Source organism: Babylonia areolata, chromosome 10 (genome assembly GCF_041734735.1).
Source record: "Babylonia areolata isolate BAREFJ2019XMU chromosome 10, ASM4173473v1, whole genome shotgun sequence".
In the NCBI taxonomy this organism is placed as follows: Eukaryota; Metazoa; Mollusca; class Gastropoda; order Neogastropoda; family Buccinidae; genus Babylonia; species Babylonia areolata.
The window spans coordinates 16,695,886-16,715,344 of NC_134885.1; the positions used below are offsets into that span (position 1 = coordinate 16,695,886).

At 40.3% G+C, this 19,459-nt stretch overlaps 1 protein-coding gene across 1 annotated transcript in view; it reads right to left on the minus strand.

The window, feature by feature from the left end:
- Positions 1-19,459, minus strand: part of LOC143286832 (MAP kinase-activating death domain protein-like) — a 296,616-nt gene that overhangs the window by 36,517 nt on the left and 240,640 nt on the right. The window contains exon 32 of the mRNA XM_076594655.1: positions 11,045-11,091. Within this exon, the coding sequence (XP_076450770.1) occupies positions 11,045-11,091 (47 nt within the window). The remainder of the gene's footprint in view (positions 1-11,044; positions 11,092-19,459) is intronic.

The window sequence follows — 19,459 nt, forward strand, 5'->3', positions numbered from 1 at the left end:
ATAGCGGGAAGACCTGCAGAGCAGGTTGCCACGCGCCCCGAATCCCCTCCTGTGGGGAGACTGGGGTGGCTTGGCCCGGGGTGGGCAAAGTGGAGGTCCCCCCCCCGGAACCAAATGTTTTTCTCCCCCAGAAGGAGGTGGGGGAGGGGGGTCGACCGAGAAGGGAGGAGGGGGAACAGCACTGGGGCCCCTGAGGGCCGTCTCCGTGTGGGGACCCGGGTAACGGCGGGGGGCGGCCTCCCCTTGGGGGTCCGCACCCAGCCGCGAGTTCCCACCACCAAGAGAGGACGTGCTACTCCCCCCTCCACCTGCCTCGCGCTGGGACACCTCGGGAGGCGACGCTCGTATCCCTTTCCCCCTGGTCCCCTTCATGACCATTTTATCGGGACGAGCGTCCCCTCCGCGATCTGCGTCTGCAGACGCATCGCCGCGGTCCCTATCGGGAGAAATCATGAGCTCCGGGCCTGGGAGAGTCTCTTGCCGAGTATCTCTCCCAGCATCATGATCCCTGCCTTCGTAGGATGGCATACGAGGCATGGTACCGCGCGTAAGCACCCAGCGAACAATTGGATCCCCAACAGAGAAAGGAAAGACAGGATCGACTCAGAGGTAGAAAAATACGAAGGAATCGAGGGGGCTGAGTCGAAACGAGTACACAGAATGTAAGAACAATATACAGGCAAGCCGCATACAACAAAATAAGGCCAAATGAAAACGCTTAATAGCCAAAAAAAGCGTTAGACGAGACAGAGCGAAAACCTGACAAGATGGCGTGGAGAGCCTTGGCCAAAGGAATGATTCAGCGCTTATAGCTGTTAGAGGCGTTTGATTGGCTAAGAGCGGGCCAGACTAAGAGGGGCGTCTTTTCACTGTTAGCCGCGCGAAATTTGGCCAAACAGAGCAAACCATAGGCCTAGTTTGCATCAGTTTGACATGGTACAGTATATGACACCAAAAAATGATTCATGACCATGAAATTCAGTTCAATCCAAAACAATTATACGTGGAAAGAATTCTTTTCCTTCGATGTTTAACCAGTTCAGTGCCAGAGAATTTTGTAGTTAAAAAAAAAAAAGTGCAAGGGAATTTTGTAGTTAAAAAAAAAAAAGAGAGTGCAATCTGGGATAATAAATTCTTTAAAATTCTAGTACAAAAACTATGCAAGATACAGAAGCAAAGTAAACATTTTTGTGACAGAAAATGAAGATGGATTCTGAGGAGCTTTTCCCGATTCATTTTGTTTGTAGATAACTATTCAGGCTTTTCAAAGTGATGTTAATGATTTTTGTGCACCAAAAAAAGTCAAATTCCACCTCCATAGGATGACACCCCAAACGAAAACAAAATACAACTAGAAATAGCATGCTCATACTAGTTATAGTAGTTATAGTCAGATTATACTTGTCGATGAAAAGAAAAAAGACCGTATGTTTATGATAATAATCACAATTCTTGTAAACATGTAAGTGAATAACTGTCCCAAAAATAACAAGATAAAAACTACAAAAAAAAAGTCAATCATGTTCAGAAAAAAACTGAACAGTTAAAGCTCTTTTTTCTATTAAAAAAAAAAAAAAAAAAAAAAAAAATTGTTTACACCAAAGAACGTTCCCCCTTTAGAGGGGAAAGCTTTTTGAAGATATTTTCCCCCTCCTGGTTGCAGTTGACTTTTGAGTTGCTCTACAAAGGAGTCAGTAAACAAATCAGCGACAAAAAGCATGACAAAATAAAATCACAAGATTCCCGTCCACTGTCAGTCAACACTGTGAAAGACAGTTCGTGAAGTCATGCCATGCTCAATTTTCCACTCTTTCGGTCTTTTCTTCAACCTCTTGTCTTACACCACTCCACTCTCTCTCTTCCCCTCTTCTCAAATTACATAAAAGTACTACATCCCTACTATCAGTCATTGTAACCTACTCAAAATTAATGTCTGAATGGACAGATGGACCAGACATAGCATCAGACATTGCTGTCAGTTTTGTCACTGTCGTTGTCATCACCTTCAAATTCAAACCAATCATCAGACAAGACAGATTCATCTTTCACTGTTATTACCAAACATAATCATCACGCAGAAAAGAGCAGAATAGCTCCAGCAGACAAGATATGACAAGATACTGTCATTCCTGCATTGGTCTCTACAGCCATAATTGACACTGCTCCAGAAGAGCAGATAGCCAAAATGAACAGGATGTTCACCCATGACTGATGATGTGTTGTGAAACACAGTTAGCAGACGCCGGAAGTTCAGCACCAAGGGGTGGTTACTCTCACCAGCAAAGGAGGGGCGCTGTAAACAACTCGCTGGTGTTTTGGTCACTCTGACGCATCAGAAAATCTGGGCAGTGTACACTCGACCTTCGAGGAGAAAGCATCTGACCACACGCAGCTCTGAGAAGAAGTCCAGCCACAGTTTCCCGCCGATTCCGGACAAGTGACTCATCGACGGCAGCCATCTTGAACATTGACGAACTTTGACAACTAAAACAGGGTTGGAACGCCCACACCCTCCCACTACGAGGACGACAACACCCACACACATGTCAGCTCACCAATATTGACCATCCTACCCTAAAAACAAGAAGCAACGGTTAGTAGCCATTGATATATGTCCCTCAAAAATGTATTGCCCGATGATCGGCCATTTTTACAAATTGTTAGGGCACTGACACTTTATTGGTGTCAGAAGTGGGATTCACTCTCCTCTATTATTGTTTTTCGAACCCCCAGTGAATTTTTTCAGGGACATCATATTTATATTTATATTTGTTAGTGTTTTTGATTTAAATTATCTTGAGAACTGAACTTAGACTTTTGACTCAAGTTCGTGAACTGTTATTTTTATGCAGTTATACTGTGTGAACTGTTATTCTTATATTGAACAGTTCTACTGCAAGTGTTATCCAGATTTATTACAAGTCTGTGTAAAACCCCAATACGTTTGAAAGAAAATTCATACTTTGTAGAAAGCATGGCTACTAGTCACAGACCGCTGCCTATCAACCAAGCCTCCCCATTGGAACTCATGCAGATTATTCCTGGGGTGGGCTTGAGAAGGGCACAGGAATTAGTGAGGATGAGATCCAAGTTTGGACGGATCAGCCCTGGCATGCTGGAAGCAATGTTGGGCGAATTAGACAGATCTGTCCTGGCTCACATTGATTTCGACACGCCACCACTTGATGAGACTGTACTGACAAGTGAAGAGTTCAGGGAGGAGGGCTTAGGTTCACCACGCCAGTCCCATCAGGATTACGTGGACGAACTTCCTTCAGCACCTGTGGCAGTCTCTGACATCCAGGGGCCACCGGCACCATGGACTGCTAGGAAGTCACGTCCGTCCAACCAACTATGGGTCCGTTCTTGACTCTGCGGATGAGTCAGATCACAACAGCCGGCTATTTTCCTGTCGTGGACACCCTCCCGCTTTGGGAAGGGAGGACAGCAACGTGGGGAGTTTAGAGGACCTTCGGGTTGTAGCCCAGAATTTAGAGGAGGGCTCCCAATGGCTGAGTGATATTGGTGAGTGCACCGCTCATCGCCAGTCCCATTACCAGACGGAGTGGGAGGGCAATGAGATGGTGAAGCCTTTAAGTGAGGGTTGGAGAGAGAGGCGCCTCCCTGGTCATGAGTCCCAGCAATGGGGCGGCAACGATAGGGGTAGACGTGCCTTTCCCAACCCAAATGAGGGACATTACCCTGGTCGGAAGCCTCAGCAATGGGGCGAGGACGATAGGGGCAGACGTGCCTTTCCCAACCCAAATGAGGGACATTACCCTGGTCAGAAGCCTCAGCAATGGGGCGAGGACGATAGGGGCAGACGTGCCTTTCCCAACCCAAATGAGGGACATTACCCTGGTCAGAAGCCTCAGCAATGGGGCGAGGACGATAGGGGCAGACGTGCCTTTCCCAACCCAAATGAGGGACATTACCCTGGTCGGAAGCCTCAGCAATGGGGCGAGGACGATTGGGGCAGACGTGCCTTTCCCAACCCAAATGAGGGACATTACCCTGGTCAGAAGCCTCAGCAATGGGGCGAGGACGATAGGGGTAAGGGTGAGTACTTTGGCCGTGAGGAGAGACGGGGTACCGTGCCCATCGCATGTCCCTGCATAGGGATGGTAGTGGTGATAGGGCAGGTGGTCCCCTTACTTTTTCTCCGACCCAAAGAAGAAGTAGTGGTAGTATGGCATTTGGTCCCGTCTTCTACCCCGAAAGTCACAGAAATCCTAATCAGCTCCCGAAGAGCTTGCGGTTCGATGGTCGGACAAACTGGCTGTCATTCAAACAGCGATTCAACAGCTACTGCAGGGCTCTTCAGTGGATTGAAAGGGAGTGCCGTGATTACTTGGAGTGGAGTCTCATGGGCAAAGCGTTAAATTTTTTCACCATGACGGGTGGAATGGGTGGAGATTCTACCACCGCCGAACTTATGGCAAAGCTGGAGAGCTCATGAGCAGTGGGGATGTTCATGAGGGAAGTGGACGAAGCCACGAACCTCACAAACCAGATGAGTAAGGTACTCCCTTTCACAGGTCTGACATCTTATCCGGACGGAGTCATGGTAGCTGCCATGATAGACAAAGCTGTGAGAGGTGAGGAAGAGTGTACTAGGACTGCCACCAATGGTGAAGCTTGTCGATCTGGTGGTATGTCTGATCAGCCAAAAACCTTGGATCCACCAGGTTCAGTTCATGTTCATGAGGGCCGGTGTAAGTGCTCACAGTATCGAAGAATGAGCGGGACACATGACCTGAGTGGGGTTCAAGTGGGTTCAGCCCTGTCGGGCAGGACTTAAAATCTGAGTGCAATTTTGAGTGAGTTTGGTTACGGGCACCCAGACTTCGGTACGACTCAGCTGGGCGAGGTCTCTTCTGGCCAAGCTTGCGGGGTATTCAATGGAGCCCAGAAGGATTCTGGCCTTGGTGGTCGGAGTCCTAAAGGGGGTGAATTCCCTAGGGGTTTGATCCTTTCAGGTCAGACCCAAGCTACCGGGAGCAATGCTAAAACGCCAGCACATTTTGGCAAAGCTCGGGGGTATGGCGCACTCGCGAGTCACGGTGTCGCCATGGACCTGCTACCTGGACCAACGGGAACCCACAATAGAGCACTTGTGGGGAACCAGTGTCCCTTACTTAATCCATGTGTTGAATCAGTGTTTTGAATAAGTCAGTTGCAGGTACCCGGGTGTGTTCGCGCAACACATCGTAAAGTCCTGCAGTGCAACTGGGGACGGCACCAAGGTTTTTCAGGACTCCTGTGCAGTATGTGGCACAGACCATCCCCACGGTGAACCGGAACAAAGCGCAGAAGAGTCCCTCTGCCACTCCGGGGAAGATACCAGCCCTCGCTACTCCTGATGGGGAGCGTGATGGACATTCGGGTGTTTAAAAAGCCACATTTTGTGCATGTGACCAGGGGAATCCCTTTCTATCAATCAACGCCATCTTTTCAGTACTTCTGCAAGATTTCGAGTGAATTTATTATAGTTTTTTCTGTAACTTCGATCTTTTCATTTTCCAAAATGGCTGCATCGACGAGCAGGCAATGCTACTTCACAACTGATCAAGTTTTAGAGCAACTGAGACAAGCAAAATGGAGATTCGGGTGAAGAATTCCCGTATGATGATGAAGAAGTTTCACTGTCTGAGGGGTACAGTGATAGTGGTGGTGACTGGGCAAAGAACCAAGTACCAAGTCGTGAGCATACGGGGCATGACCAGACGAGTGGAGCATGTGTTCCTGTTAAGGCCACCACATCGGCAGCTGCGAGTGACCGTGATAGTGAAGGGGAAGAGTGTGTTGCTCAAGTCACAGTGTCTGTTTCATGTCGGAGACCAACACAGCATGGCTGTGGGTCAAGCTCGACTACATGCCAACAACCAGGAGGGTGGGGGCGTGGTGGAACAACTGTGCCAAGCCCTGATTTGTTTCAGTGGGTGTTGTACCACATGGATGATCCCTACTGTCCTGCAGAATGGCTTCCAAATTTGACTAAAAAAACAGGTAAGAGGTGTGTGTGTGTGTGTGTGTGTGTGTGTGTGTGTGTGTGTGCTCTCGCACATGTATGTCACTGAGTGTGTGTGTGTGTGTGTGTGTGTGTGTGACTAAGATTAGGTTGCATTCATTTTTTATATGGACAGATCAGAGGTGCACTGTTCATTTACAAGTAGCACATATAAAATTATGTGTGCATTGTATCAGACAAGTGTGGGACATTGAAGAGCAAGAGCAGTATGTTTATTTACCACACAAAACATCATGTCAGTTTTTTTTCTTGTGAAGATTATGGAGATACACTGTGTAAAGCAATGCCAGTGTAAAAATCTATGTTTCTGCTACTTGTGCACTTGTTTATAAGTATAATCTTTTATTTGCAGTATTTATCATTAGCTGACAATAAATTAGCTGTTATATAATTATTACTGATTGTATTTTACTTTTTTTTGCTCATGTCTTTCGGGTGTCCTTGTCAACACTGACAACTTCCATCCAGTGGACTTGTTTATGCTTTTCTTTCCAGAATCAGCATTCCAACTCATGGCTGACCAGTCTAATCTGTATGCAGAGGGGCTGCTGTCAGGCATCACTGAACTCAGTCAACATTCAAAGCTGAATGCTGCCAAAGACACCTCTGTCCCTGAGATGAAGACATACACAGCACTTCAGATCGCGATGGGGCTGTGTTGTAAGCCTGAAATCGAGGACAACTGGTGGACACACTGGCTGCTCAACCTGCCATTTGGAACCATAATGTGCAGGAAGCCAATGTGTCCCACTCTGTGCTTTGAACTGTATCATACTGTGGAGGACTACAGGAAAGCAGCAGCAACCAAAATTCATGGTTTCCAACAGTGAACAGTTCAGACTCGTGTACATATTTGTATGCATATTTTACCTCCATTCATTTATTTTCTGATTTTAGTAGTATTTCAGTTTCATCAAACAGTTGTAAAGTGTATATACAGTTCCACCACAGTAAGATATTTCAGGTGAGGACACTGTGAAACCTTCAAGTGAAGTGACAGAAATCATCATTTTTCTACAAAAACACAAGTTCATTTTGTGTTTCCCATGGATTATATTCTGGATAACACCATTACATGGGAAATATAGTTGTACTGAAGACTTCAATTGGTGAGTATGCTTTGTTTTCAACTGCATTGCAGTGATGTTTGTGTTGTACCTGTCTTTGTTTATGTCTGTAATGTGTCGAAGTGCAAAATTTGTATTGAAAAAAAACCAAAACAACATAATAATTAACACAAAAATTAAAATCTTTCACTTGTACCAACATCATTTATTGCTCCAAAATACAAAAATTCCATCATTCCTCTTACCAAAAAAACACCAGAAGTCATTTGGTTGAACCACAAAAAAAGTTATAGTAATTTGAAATTGGTAGGTGTAATTTCTTGCTCTTTCTTGAAAATCAGCTGGTGCCAGGGAGTGTTGCACTCCAAACTCGCTGGCAGTTAAAGGGTTAACTAATCATTCATATTCTGTTTGTGTTCACTGAACTAAACTCTGATGAAACAAAAATCAGAATAGATGCAGGACGTCAGAGGACAGTTGTTGTAGGACGTCAGTTGACGTCTTATGGGCACTGAACTGGTTTATAAATATCTGGTGTTGACAGATGCAGCATTTCTGGAGAAAATGAATGTTTTAGTTTACCATAGACATACCACATACATACACTCACACACATATTCATATAATAATAAAGACATACAAACAACAAAATCAGGGTTATTACAGACTCACTTTGTTCATACATTTGAGCCAAAAGAGAGTGAGTGAATCTTTGAATCCGGACATTTCATAAGCTTGCAGCTGAATTGTTGTGCTTTTGAACATTCTTTCTTATTTCCCAAAAATGAAAATGCACAGGGAGAGAGAAGTGAGAATGAAAATCAACTCTGAGATAATATGCAGAGGTCTCCCCACACCTCCGTCCTCCACAACAGAACTCAATGGAGTAGCACTGAATTAAGTTTGGTACTGAGTACAAAGAGAATAACTATGCTGAATTTTTAAAGATCACAAAATGAAAAACAAAACTAAACATTGTGATATGCAACAACAGTAAGAAAATAACAGAATTGGACTGTATGTGTTGAAACATACATGGTGAATACTGACAAAGGCAAAGAGAGACAGAACTTAAAGATCAAAGCATCCCTAACTGATGTTCATTGAAGATCATAATCATCATTGCATTTCAAGTGCTTTTGCATTGGCAATGAGCACAGAGGAAATATGGTGACAGTTACTGAAATTGGCATAACAGTGTTCAGAGTGAATTCTGTAAGAGTAGCCACTGTTTCCAATATGTAAAAAAAACCAAACAAACAAACAAACAAAAAAACACCAAACGCCCCAACAATAGCAATGGACAGACAAACAAACAAAAAACCTATTTAAAAAGAAAAAAAGAAAAAAAAGAAAAAGAAAAAAAGACTGGATGTGAGAGTATATTCTTGTACAGATCTATCTGTGGCTAGTTTTAAGTCGGAAGGTTAAAAAGCAGAAGTTTTTCATTCAAAAATACAACACACACACACACACACACACACACACACACACACACACACACACACACACACACAGAGCATCTTTAATTTAAAATGTTTTACACATATGCAACACTGAGTTTTCTAAAGACCTCAAACTGCTTAAGTGACAAACAGATGACACATCTATATTTCAGTTGATATATTTCAGTCTTGCTCAGTCAAACAGTAGATTCTGAATTTTGATAAAACAGATAAAAATCAGTTAAACAAAAATCAAAAGTAAAACAAACAAGAACCACCACAACAGTAATATGATGAACATTTTTGTTTTTCCCCAGAACATCTATGATGGACTTAATGAAACTTGAGAATCATGGTGAAAACTTGATGCAACTGAGATGTCAGGTTTTTTTGTTTGTTTTTTTCAAACTACATGCATTCATGCACATGATGTACATCTACCCAAAATATAAAGCTCTGGGAAAGATAAGTATACAGGTTCATGGTTTGCAATTCAGATGTTCTCCTTGAATAATATCTTGAAATTAGCAGCACAAGACAATAAATACTAACCTAATATACATTCTGTCTTTACATATAATCTATAATCTAGTAATATAAAGCAATAAGGGGTGAGATTCTAAAAATGTATATGAACAAATAAATGAAGAAAAATGGGAAGGAAAGAAAAATCAAAATTACAAACAACAGTACATAACGAACAACAGACTTTTTGTTTGAATACACAGCAGAAATAAAACAAAAAATGGCACTGGTAAATGACTGGAAAAGAGCATCTGATGGGAGAAAAAACAAGGGAAAACTAGATTCATGTTAATCTATAAAAATAAAAAAAATTAAAAGAAAAAAAAGCGGTTACCTGAATGATTTTTGAAACAAGGGACTAAAAAAAACCCCTATAAAACAACAACTGGAAGTCAAAGTAATATATCTAACCTGGTTCTGTTCAAAGAAGCCTGATTATAACCACTGTTAAAAATCTGGCAATACAAATATGAAAAGAGAAACAGCGTTTATCAGGAAAGTAAAAATGTTTCTGGATTTGCAAAACACAAGAAAATAACTGTTCTATCTCCTGTTCCAATAATCATCACCAGCCATATATATATATATATATATATTCTCTTTTTTTTCAGCTAGTGCTAATTTAAAGGAGAAAGGAAGAAGGCACAGTCAAATGAAATACATTCTGTGTTTTTGTACATGATGGGGAAGAAACCTTGAAGTCTAAGAGAGAGAGAGAGAGAGAGAGAGAGAGAGAAACCCACAAGAGAATGAGAACTAAACCTTAATCTCCAGGCCTCCAGCCCCTAGAAAGAGGTCAAAAGTACACACTATGGTGATTGCATAGTGACACCAATGTAAAATACACCCAACTTAAATCTGTAGGATGAAAGTGCTTCTTGTGCATTATAAATTTATTCTAAATTTCTTTATTTCTGTCGATGAAGTCCTGTCGTATCTTTTTGGCTTTAAATATATACACACAGAGTTTATGAATACTGTAAACAGAGCCATTCTATAACAAGTAAACATATGACTGACCGTCAGAATTATGATGTTTTTGCCTCAAGTTATTGCAAAGGACCCAACTGTTTACAGAGAAAGACACAGAGAGAGAGAGACAGAGAGACACACACACACACACACACACACACACAGAGAGAGAGAGAGAGAATTTTTTTTAATAGCTCAAAAGAATGCTCAGCTTGTCTGTAAGGTCTTTCCCACAGGAGCTACAGAGTTTATGGCAACCACAGCATGAGCTCCAGGTTCAGAGTGAATGACAAAATATTGTTATTCCTCAATTCTGGGAACAGACTGCATGTTAGGCATGCTGAATTGAACACATTTATACAGTAACATTCAAACCTTTTTCATACCATCTTTTTTCAGTTTATCTATCATGAACTATTAGAAATGCATCACCAAGAATTGCAACACAGTGAAAAATGTGGTTTGAAACTTTGTTGTTGTTGTTGTAAAAAAATAATATATAATTGAATTTGTATACTTTATACTTAATACTGAATTGTCAACTCTCATACCTCTCAATATACCAATGCCAAATTTCACTTGGCCATTTCAATCTGATGAGACCCTTCAAGTCTGAGATTGCCATGTATATGTCAAGATTATAATTTTATGCAGCTAAATGATGGAGGGAAGCACCAACAAACTGTCCCAATTTTACATTGTTTTATTTCTGCAATATTACCGCAATATGAGGAGAGGGGGAGATTAAAACAAAGCAATTGTTTTCATCAGATTTCACATCAAAATGTAGAAAGAGAGCAGGTCTATTTGCTAAATACATACCTATTTTGCACGATACTAATCTGCTATACTGGTGACATTAATGGTTAAATACACATGACTAGATGTGGATTCATACAGAAATAATTGGGAGGGTATCAAAAGGGAGTCTTGCTGAGAAAAGAAAGAAACACACACACACACACACACACACGCACACACACACACACAAACTCTCTACTCACCATACTGGATTTGAATTTGTGCTGAATTACTTGCTTGGTTTTGGAATCTGAAACAACAGTTCAAAAGGTGTGGTAGTAATGTATGATGTCATAAAATAACTGAAGTCACAACGTACATAATAAGTATATTTAACAGAAAATGAGAAGAGATACATACAATAAAGAAGAAGAGAAGAAGAAAGTAGAGGGAGAACAGAGACAGAGACAGAAACAGAGAGAGAGAGAGAGAGCAGAAAGAGGAAGCAGTGAGAGAGAGACAGAAAGAGAGGGAGACCGAAAACCACAGACAGAAAAAGGCATAATCCAAGCATTAAACATTAAAACATTTTTCCCATTAAAGGTGACATATAGTCAAGAGGCTTAGGACCACATAATTTTGCAAATGGACTCTAACAGAACTGCAAATAGAATGGTCCATATCAAAATATTGAAGCAATTATATATACATTTACCAGTTTTGTGCTTCACTTTGATTCAGCGAGTGGCATTACACACATAAATATGTTGTGACAAAGAGAAATACAATTTTTGATATTGCTGATATCTCTGCTGGTTTCAGTTTAGCTAGTGACTTGACTTCTAACAGATGTGACCTAACTGGTGCTGACTGACTAACCCAATACAAAAACAAGAGAGGCAAAGCCTTAAAGACTCACTTGTGATACACACTTAAAAAAACCAAACTAAATTGTTAAACTGTGTTCTTTATTTGATTTTATTGATGTTCGGACGATAGGAAACAGTTTTACCCACAATGCTAATCTACAAATGCCATTCAAAAATAAATATTTAACGTTTTTAAGCGTTATAATTCATTTGCGGTATTCAAGGTGAAAACACTTTTTATAACATGTTATTTTAGTACATCTCGGGCATTAAAGAAATTCTATGAAGTCCATGGTAAAGGAGATGTCATTGCCTCAGGCACACTGCAACATGTATGCTATAGTATTCTCTCAGGTTCTGCACAGGCCAGTTCAGACAAGGCTGATCGAAACTCAGTGCAGGGATGCCAACCCCAGTCAAGTGTTTGTAGGAGCAATCAGGAAATTTGGTAGGAACATACTGAGTTGTGTAGGAACACTGGGACTCCGACCCACACCCCCCGTAGCTGATAAAAATGTCAAACTCGCACACAATACAACAAGCATGCAAGTTCCCTAAAATGGAGGGCACAATGCACGGATATTTTTTCAGTGACTTTTGGCAAAACTTCCATTCCAACCGCTGCTTCTTTACAGCTGACAGATCTGTGGCACTATGTTACTTCACTGATCTTTGTCTTGTTTCTCACAACTGGGATCCAAAGATGACTTTCTCTGTTTCGCACCACTTGTTCCATCCTTGCACCCCACATCTTAATCTACTGGGCACAGACGCTGTTTGACTGAAATGAAACATGATTTTGCCACATTTTCCACATGTTTGGTAACAAGATTAAGCTGACTGGTCCACTCAATGCCTTTTAAATGTTAACGTGCACATAATTAGCTGAGTATCATCATGCGAGACCAAGGTTAGCAGTGACTGCCCTGGCCTCATGATCAATAGGTCTAGAGTGTCTTGATAATGTTACGACAGGAAAGCATGTAACCATGCTATGCAGCTGAAAATGAAATCATCGGAACAATTTTGACTTTGGCGTAACGCTGGAACAAACTGCGATCAAGCGAAACAAAATACAGCAAAATCCTAACAGTTGGCATCTCTGTCAGTGAAATGTGAAATGGTTAATTCAAATTTTCTTTTATGTTCATTCTAGTTAATTGTGTCTACTTTAGAATATTCATATGCAGTAAACGCATTGACTGTGTAGCTAGTGTCACTGTATGTGTTCTGCCCAGAATTTGAATTTCTTTTCTTTTAAATGTGAACAAGAAAAACAATGTCAGTCCGTCATCTTATCAAACAGCCTACATTCTAGCAAATGGGAAGGATCTTTGTGGTGTTTTTGGAATCAGACCAAGCCTCAATGAAATAAACCGCTAATGATCCGGAAATTCGGCTTAATTCGGAAGACTTACAAGCTATTATTGGTATGACTGTGAATATTTTTTCCAGCTATGTTTAATCCAAATTTGGTATTGGCAGACAATTATTTCCAGAGAAAATGGCAATGTTAAAGTTTACCATGGACACACACACACACACACACACAGACAATTTAACACCTGGTTACAGAATTGACTCACATACCATTTTTTGACTCACTTGTGTAAAGAATAAACCAGTGTTTGGTTGTTTGTGTGTTCGTGTATGTGTCTGTGTGTTCGTGGTAAACTTTAACAAATTCATTTTCTCCGGAAATACTTTGCTTGTCAATACCAAATTTGGAATAAAAACATACTCATACCAATCCCTTCCCTGCCATTTCATTGTTTTTCATTTTTTTTCAGTATAGAGTTATGCATGCATGTGAACTGTGATTGACTGGTGTGAAAGTGCTTTGTCTCTGCTCAAGATTCAGCACTATATGAAAACTAATTATTATCATTATTATTATTATTATTATTATCATAAGTCTTCCGTATTAAGTCGTATATCTGGATCATGAACTGTTTATTTTGCTGAGGCTCCAGATCCAGAAAATATACTGGGCTCTTCCCAGTTATCTGTCTGACAGTTTGCTTGGGTTAGAAGATGGCATGACATCGTTTTTCTTGTTCGCAATTAAAAAAAGAAAAAGAAAACCAAATTCTGGACAAAACACATAGAGTCATCAATGTGTTCACTGCATAGGAATATTTTTAAGTGGATACTGAATTAATTAGAATGAACAAAACAAATTTGAATAAATGGCACCTCTAAGGCAGAACTTGCTCAGTTTTGGTAGGCCGAGGTCGAGTATGACCTGGAGAGGTTTGTGCAGATCTGGAGAAAATGGCAACATGTTGCAAATGGCAATATCTTCTTTACTTGCCATAAAGTTAAAAAAAAACAACAACTGAAATAATCAAGATATATCAAAATATTTAACGGTGTAATCATCTCAAACAGAATAATAAATCTATTGTGCTATAGAAACATAAGTTTAAATATCAATTTTGGATAATTGTGGTCAGATGCATTTTGGCCCTGTGGTAAATCTTCTTGCTTCCTGGGTTCTGTGTGTAACTTGCATGGTTCAATCCTGATCCAACTCTTTTTTTTCCCCAGCTTCATAATATTTAATATAGAATACATTTTTAATGATACTCACTCTCTTTTTTTCTTATCATGAATCCTTTATTGGATAAAGTGCGTATCGCAAGTGAGTCTTGAAGGTCTTGCCTCTCTTGTTCTCCGTCTTAATCTGGTCAAGCTCCAAGATTAGCCCAAATTCAGTTTTCACTTCTGCTTGTCAAGATGCAAACTGGCTTAATGCTACCACTAAGTGTGATTAACTTGCATTATTTTGGCAAAGCTGCCTAACATGTCATGTCAACACCACACCATGAGTAGTACACATGTATTGGTTGAGTGGAAAAACTGCCTGACAAAGAAGTAAGAGGTCTGGAGATGACAAACAAGTACAAGATTTTTGCATCATCTTTTCTGCCTTCAACCTTGGAAAGGCTACAATCTTTTTGTGCAACTCATGGTGATGAACTAATTTGCTCCAACATCTGGATATGGATCATTTTACTTGAGGTCCTGTCATTACTGCTTGTTCATTTGCACTATTCTCATACCCCAAAGCCAAGTAACTCAGTACCCACTTTAGATTACCAACATTATTCTTACAGGTAAATATGAGCATTATTACAAGATACTGTCAAAAATTTTAGAAAGATCTTAACATTACAATTCATTGCATCTATAAATAGTTTTGTTGTTGAAATAAATAGAATGGAAGCTTTCGCAAAATAAATGTATAAAATAGATGCATGTAATGCTTAAACCAAATCAAATCATTTTCTAACACAATGGTCTATCTTACACAGATCAAGCTATATGTATTGTGGCTGTTAGAGAGTATGCATTTTCAATGGGACGTCAGTGAGGGTATGTGTATGTGTTTGTGCGTGCATGTACTCGCTTGTGTTAGTTCCCAAGTTCTTTATAAATATTTCCACAAGAAAGATGAGTGTGCAGGCATATGTGTTTGTGTGTGTGTGTGTGTGTGTATGTGTGTGTGTGTGTGTGTGTGTGCACATGCATGCATGCATGTGTGTGTGCATGTGTACACAGATGCACATATATGTGCACATAAAAAGACAAATCATATCACAATTTTCAGCATAATTTACTTTATTTAGTTAAAATAAGTCATGCTAAAAAAAAAAAAAAAAAAAAAAATCATGCTGTCCAATATGACCAAAAGGGAAACATGCTTGAAAGTACAACTTCAGTACAGAGCACAGCCAAGTTCAAGAAAACATACAATTCTATGTTCATCCCACAATATATCAGCAAGCAAATAGAACTTGAAATATTTAACCCTCTGACCAAACCATACCACGCATACGTATCCCCCAAAACATTTAAGAAAAACAAAACGAAAAAACTACTAAGCTATATCTAAAAATACGCAAAGCAAACTCGCCTCTAAGATTACTTTAAAAACATTTATCTAGATGTGGCAATTAGAACTAGCTTCTAGAATACTGCCACCCTATGAACTATGTGCAGCTGGCTCATCTGCTTTTATGAATATACTTTGGATGATCCACATGTATGGAAATGATAGGCAAACAAGACAATGATAAACACAGCAGGCATTTTAATAATACAATGCAACTGTTGACTGGATGAGGAAACAAGAAGCAACACAAATAACTGAATCTTCATATTCAATGGTTGAACAAATTAGCACAAAACAAAAATGTCAACACTGAACATCTGGAACTATCAACAACAACAACAAAGGAAAAGAAAAAAAAAAGCAGCACACACAAACACACACATATATATTGTATTATGATGCTTAGAAGCTTGTTACCAGTCAATTTTGAAGCATCCATAGCAAATAACACAAGCATACCAACTTCAGCCTTATTGTTCAAACTGTTAATGGTCAAAATTAATGGGTCAAAATGTTAGTATGCATACATTTGAAACACTGATGCATTTGGTCAATTAGTGCTGAAGAGCAAAATTATATAAAAAAGCTAAACTGAAAAAGGGGGTTCATTTTCTTTTCATAAGATTTTTCGTTAGTGACTTCACAGTATCGTCACACTACAGATAATCAGGCCCTTTACAAGAACAAATATTCTATGATCCTGGGCCAAGCACTCTTTGCTGCCTCCTTAGAGCAGTCACTGTCACACACATGAATGGCATTGGACCCCAATCTTTATCATGTTTTTCAAAGTCCTTTGGCTCTGTTCTGTGTCTCCCTGTTTCAAAAGTGCAGTCACTGTTGTGCTCAAATGGGCAATTATCATCGTATCTATCATGACCATGGCCGATGTTCCATTCCAACACCTGTGCGAAGTGCTGCGCATCCAGAATCGGCCTCTTCTCCCATATGAGGACACACACTGACAGATAAGCCTGCCTGCCTACTCATCCGTCGGACCGACGGGAGACTCCATCATCTATCATGACCATGGCCGATGTTCCATTCCCTTAATGTGACAAGGCAAGTGTTCTGGCTGTTATCAATATGGTGCTCAAATGGGTTACCTTTTGATTTAAACCTTATGCTATGTATGCCATTACACACCAGTGTCTGCAATGACAAAACACTAACAATACTTCCACTTTCCTATACTCACCCAGAACTAGCTGATCATGTGAAATGCCATACTGGCCTAATTTTCAACAGTGAATAAACACAAATGTGATTCCCCCCCCCCCCCCTCCCGCCCCCCCCCCCCCAACACACAAACAAAACAAAACAAAACAAAAACAAACAAAAAACACTGGGTGTGTCATCTTAATGCAGAATGTGAATCTCAGACAAATGCACCATAATGTCTAGAAGAAAACAAGACATGCTTCAGGAAGCATACCTATGGATCTATCGTTAACAACAATTGTTACGACTTAGCCCCAGCATATAGCATTTAGCAAGAGATCCAGGCAAAAGCATTCTACCACAGCAAGAGCATTCTACCACGGAGTCAAACTCTCATATTAATAAATCATAAATCATATATATATATATATATATATATTTTTTTTTTTTTTTTTTTTTTTTTTTTGGTGCCCCATCATCTGCACCGTTTCAGTGGCATTACTCCCATGCTGCTCATTCCCAGTCCCCCGTACACAGCCACATCCAAATTCATCTGTTACAAACCCAGTGCAGGCTGACAGTCCACAGGGAACCACTGATGTCAGGTCACGAGGATGCCACACACCAGAGGAGACCCTGCATTGCTGATAAGTTACTTTGGTGGTGTTTGGTAGTGCCTGTTCTCATTTAACGCATTTAGAATACCACCTACTAAGCCCCCTACTGACGACAATAATGGCTCAGTCGTGGAACCAGACTGAGTGAGTGTCTCTCCCAGAGTGGACACTGCCACCATGTCCCTCCAACGGCAGTCCCCATGAATCCACCAACACTGAAGACCTTGGCAAGACTTGCATGAATGGAAGTAGAGGGGTATCGAAACTGAGGTTAGCATGAGAGCAGGGCATGAAAGGCCACATAATTCTGGGCTTTAAAAATTATTTTTTAATGATGAAGGAGGATAAGGATGCTGCTGCTGCTGCTAAGGAGGTCCATTCAGGTTTGGGACTATGTGACAAGGCTGTACTCTACGCTTCCTGTCATGATATCCTGGCGTCAAATAGGCCTGAGAGATACAGAGCTGGCTGTGGGCCGAAAAACCCACCTCCACTGGGATTCGAACCTGTGTTCTCCCAGCTGTCAGTCCACAACACAAACCGCTTCGCCACGGTGGCTGGTAAATTCATATATTTTCTGCAAAATATGTTTTAATAGCTAAATCTAGTTCAAACATCACATTCCTTGAATACAAACCATGTTTTTTTATGCACTGATTCAGTCAATACCTGTCTTCACCATTTTTCACCTTACCGAAGATGAAGGAGAATAATGATCAAAAGCATGGCAAAATGATTACCCTCTGAAACTTGTTTTTAAGAAAAAGTATGTTGCCTAACTATGCTGGCTGTGGTGGTAAAAGAACAAAAAAAAAAAAAAAAAAAAAAAAAAAAAAAAAAAAAAAAAAAGCCCTCTTCTAATGTAAGTTCAGCAACATGTTCTTGTTGGTTGGTAAGTATTTTAAAAGTTACTACAGGTTCAAGAAAAAAGCACATACTGGAAATTTTTCCTTTTATTCAGTTATTTAAGTTGCACATGCACTTACTTGCAAATGTAAAATGTGTGTAAAGATGGAGAGGGGGAGTTGTGCTGCGTGTCATTTTGTACTGATAAGACTGTGCATTAAAAAAAAGAAAATTGCAATATCATCTGAACCAATATAAAGAAAATGATACAGGAATCATTAACTCCTTGACTGCCCCAGGATGAAAATTACCATCTCCGTCCTGTGTGCAAAAATGTGCCCCAGGACAGAAATTTCCATCCATGTCACTGCATGAATATTCCTTTCACAAATCATTCAACTCATGTGTAACTGTCATGATTGGATTGTGTGTTCACATTCTTTCTTTTAGTAGCTTGCATGCTACAATCATTAAAAAAAAAAAAGCAACAAACTATTACCCTACATGGCTAAAACATCCCTTGGCAAAAAGTTGTCACTTAGCAAAATATAAGAATGGCACAAGAAGGGTTACAAAAAAAAGAACAACCAAAACCACAGATACTATGTCATACTTTTACTCTCCACAGCCAATCACCATAAAGAAACCCTAGTGAAAATGTTCTGACCATGAAAAAGACTGATATGGTGCAAAAAAGGCCCAAGATCTGTATCTTCAGCCACAACTGGTGAACTAAATACTTAGCCATGATATCTTCACTGTTCTCTCAAGCCTTACTTCTGTCCTGCTAAACTGCCAGCCCACATAAAAACAACTTCCATGGATCAATATCTCAATCATGACACCAGCTTCACAACAAACACAACCTTCCTTCACAAAGCAACACAAACAGCTGAGGATCTGGAGAGAGACTGAACAGATCTAAGGATTAATGCCTGCATCTAGATTTTCAATCTCCCCTTCTTCCGGAAACAAATGAAGAATGGAATGGAATAGTATCTTTCATTCTATCAAATTAAAACTTTTCACAATAATGACGCAAGACATGCGCCAAAGGTGATGGGCACTGCTGAGGGCTCTGTCGATTTTTTCTTCTTTTGTTTGATTATTACGAATTCAGTTCCCTTCGAAACATCCCAAAGTCTCCCTTACCCACTCCAGCAGCTAAGGTAAAGTAAATTTTCTGTTATTTTTTTCTCTTTTTCCAAAAATATATCATGTTCATTTGCCCACTGTCCGAACTCAAGAACTTAAACATGGCGGTGCCTGTGACAACATGAGTAACTA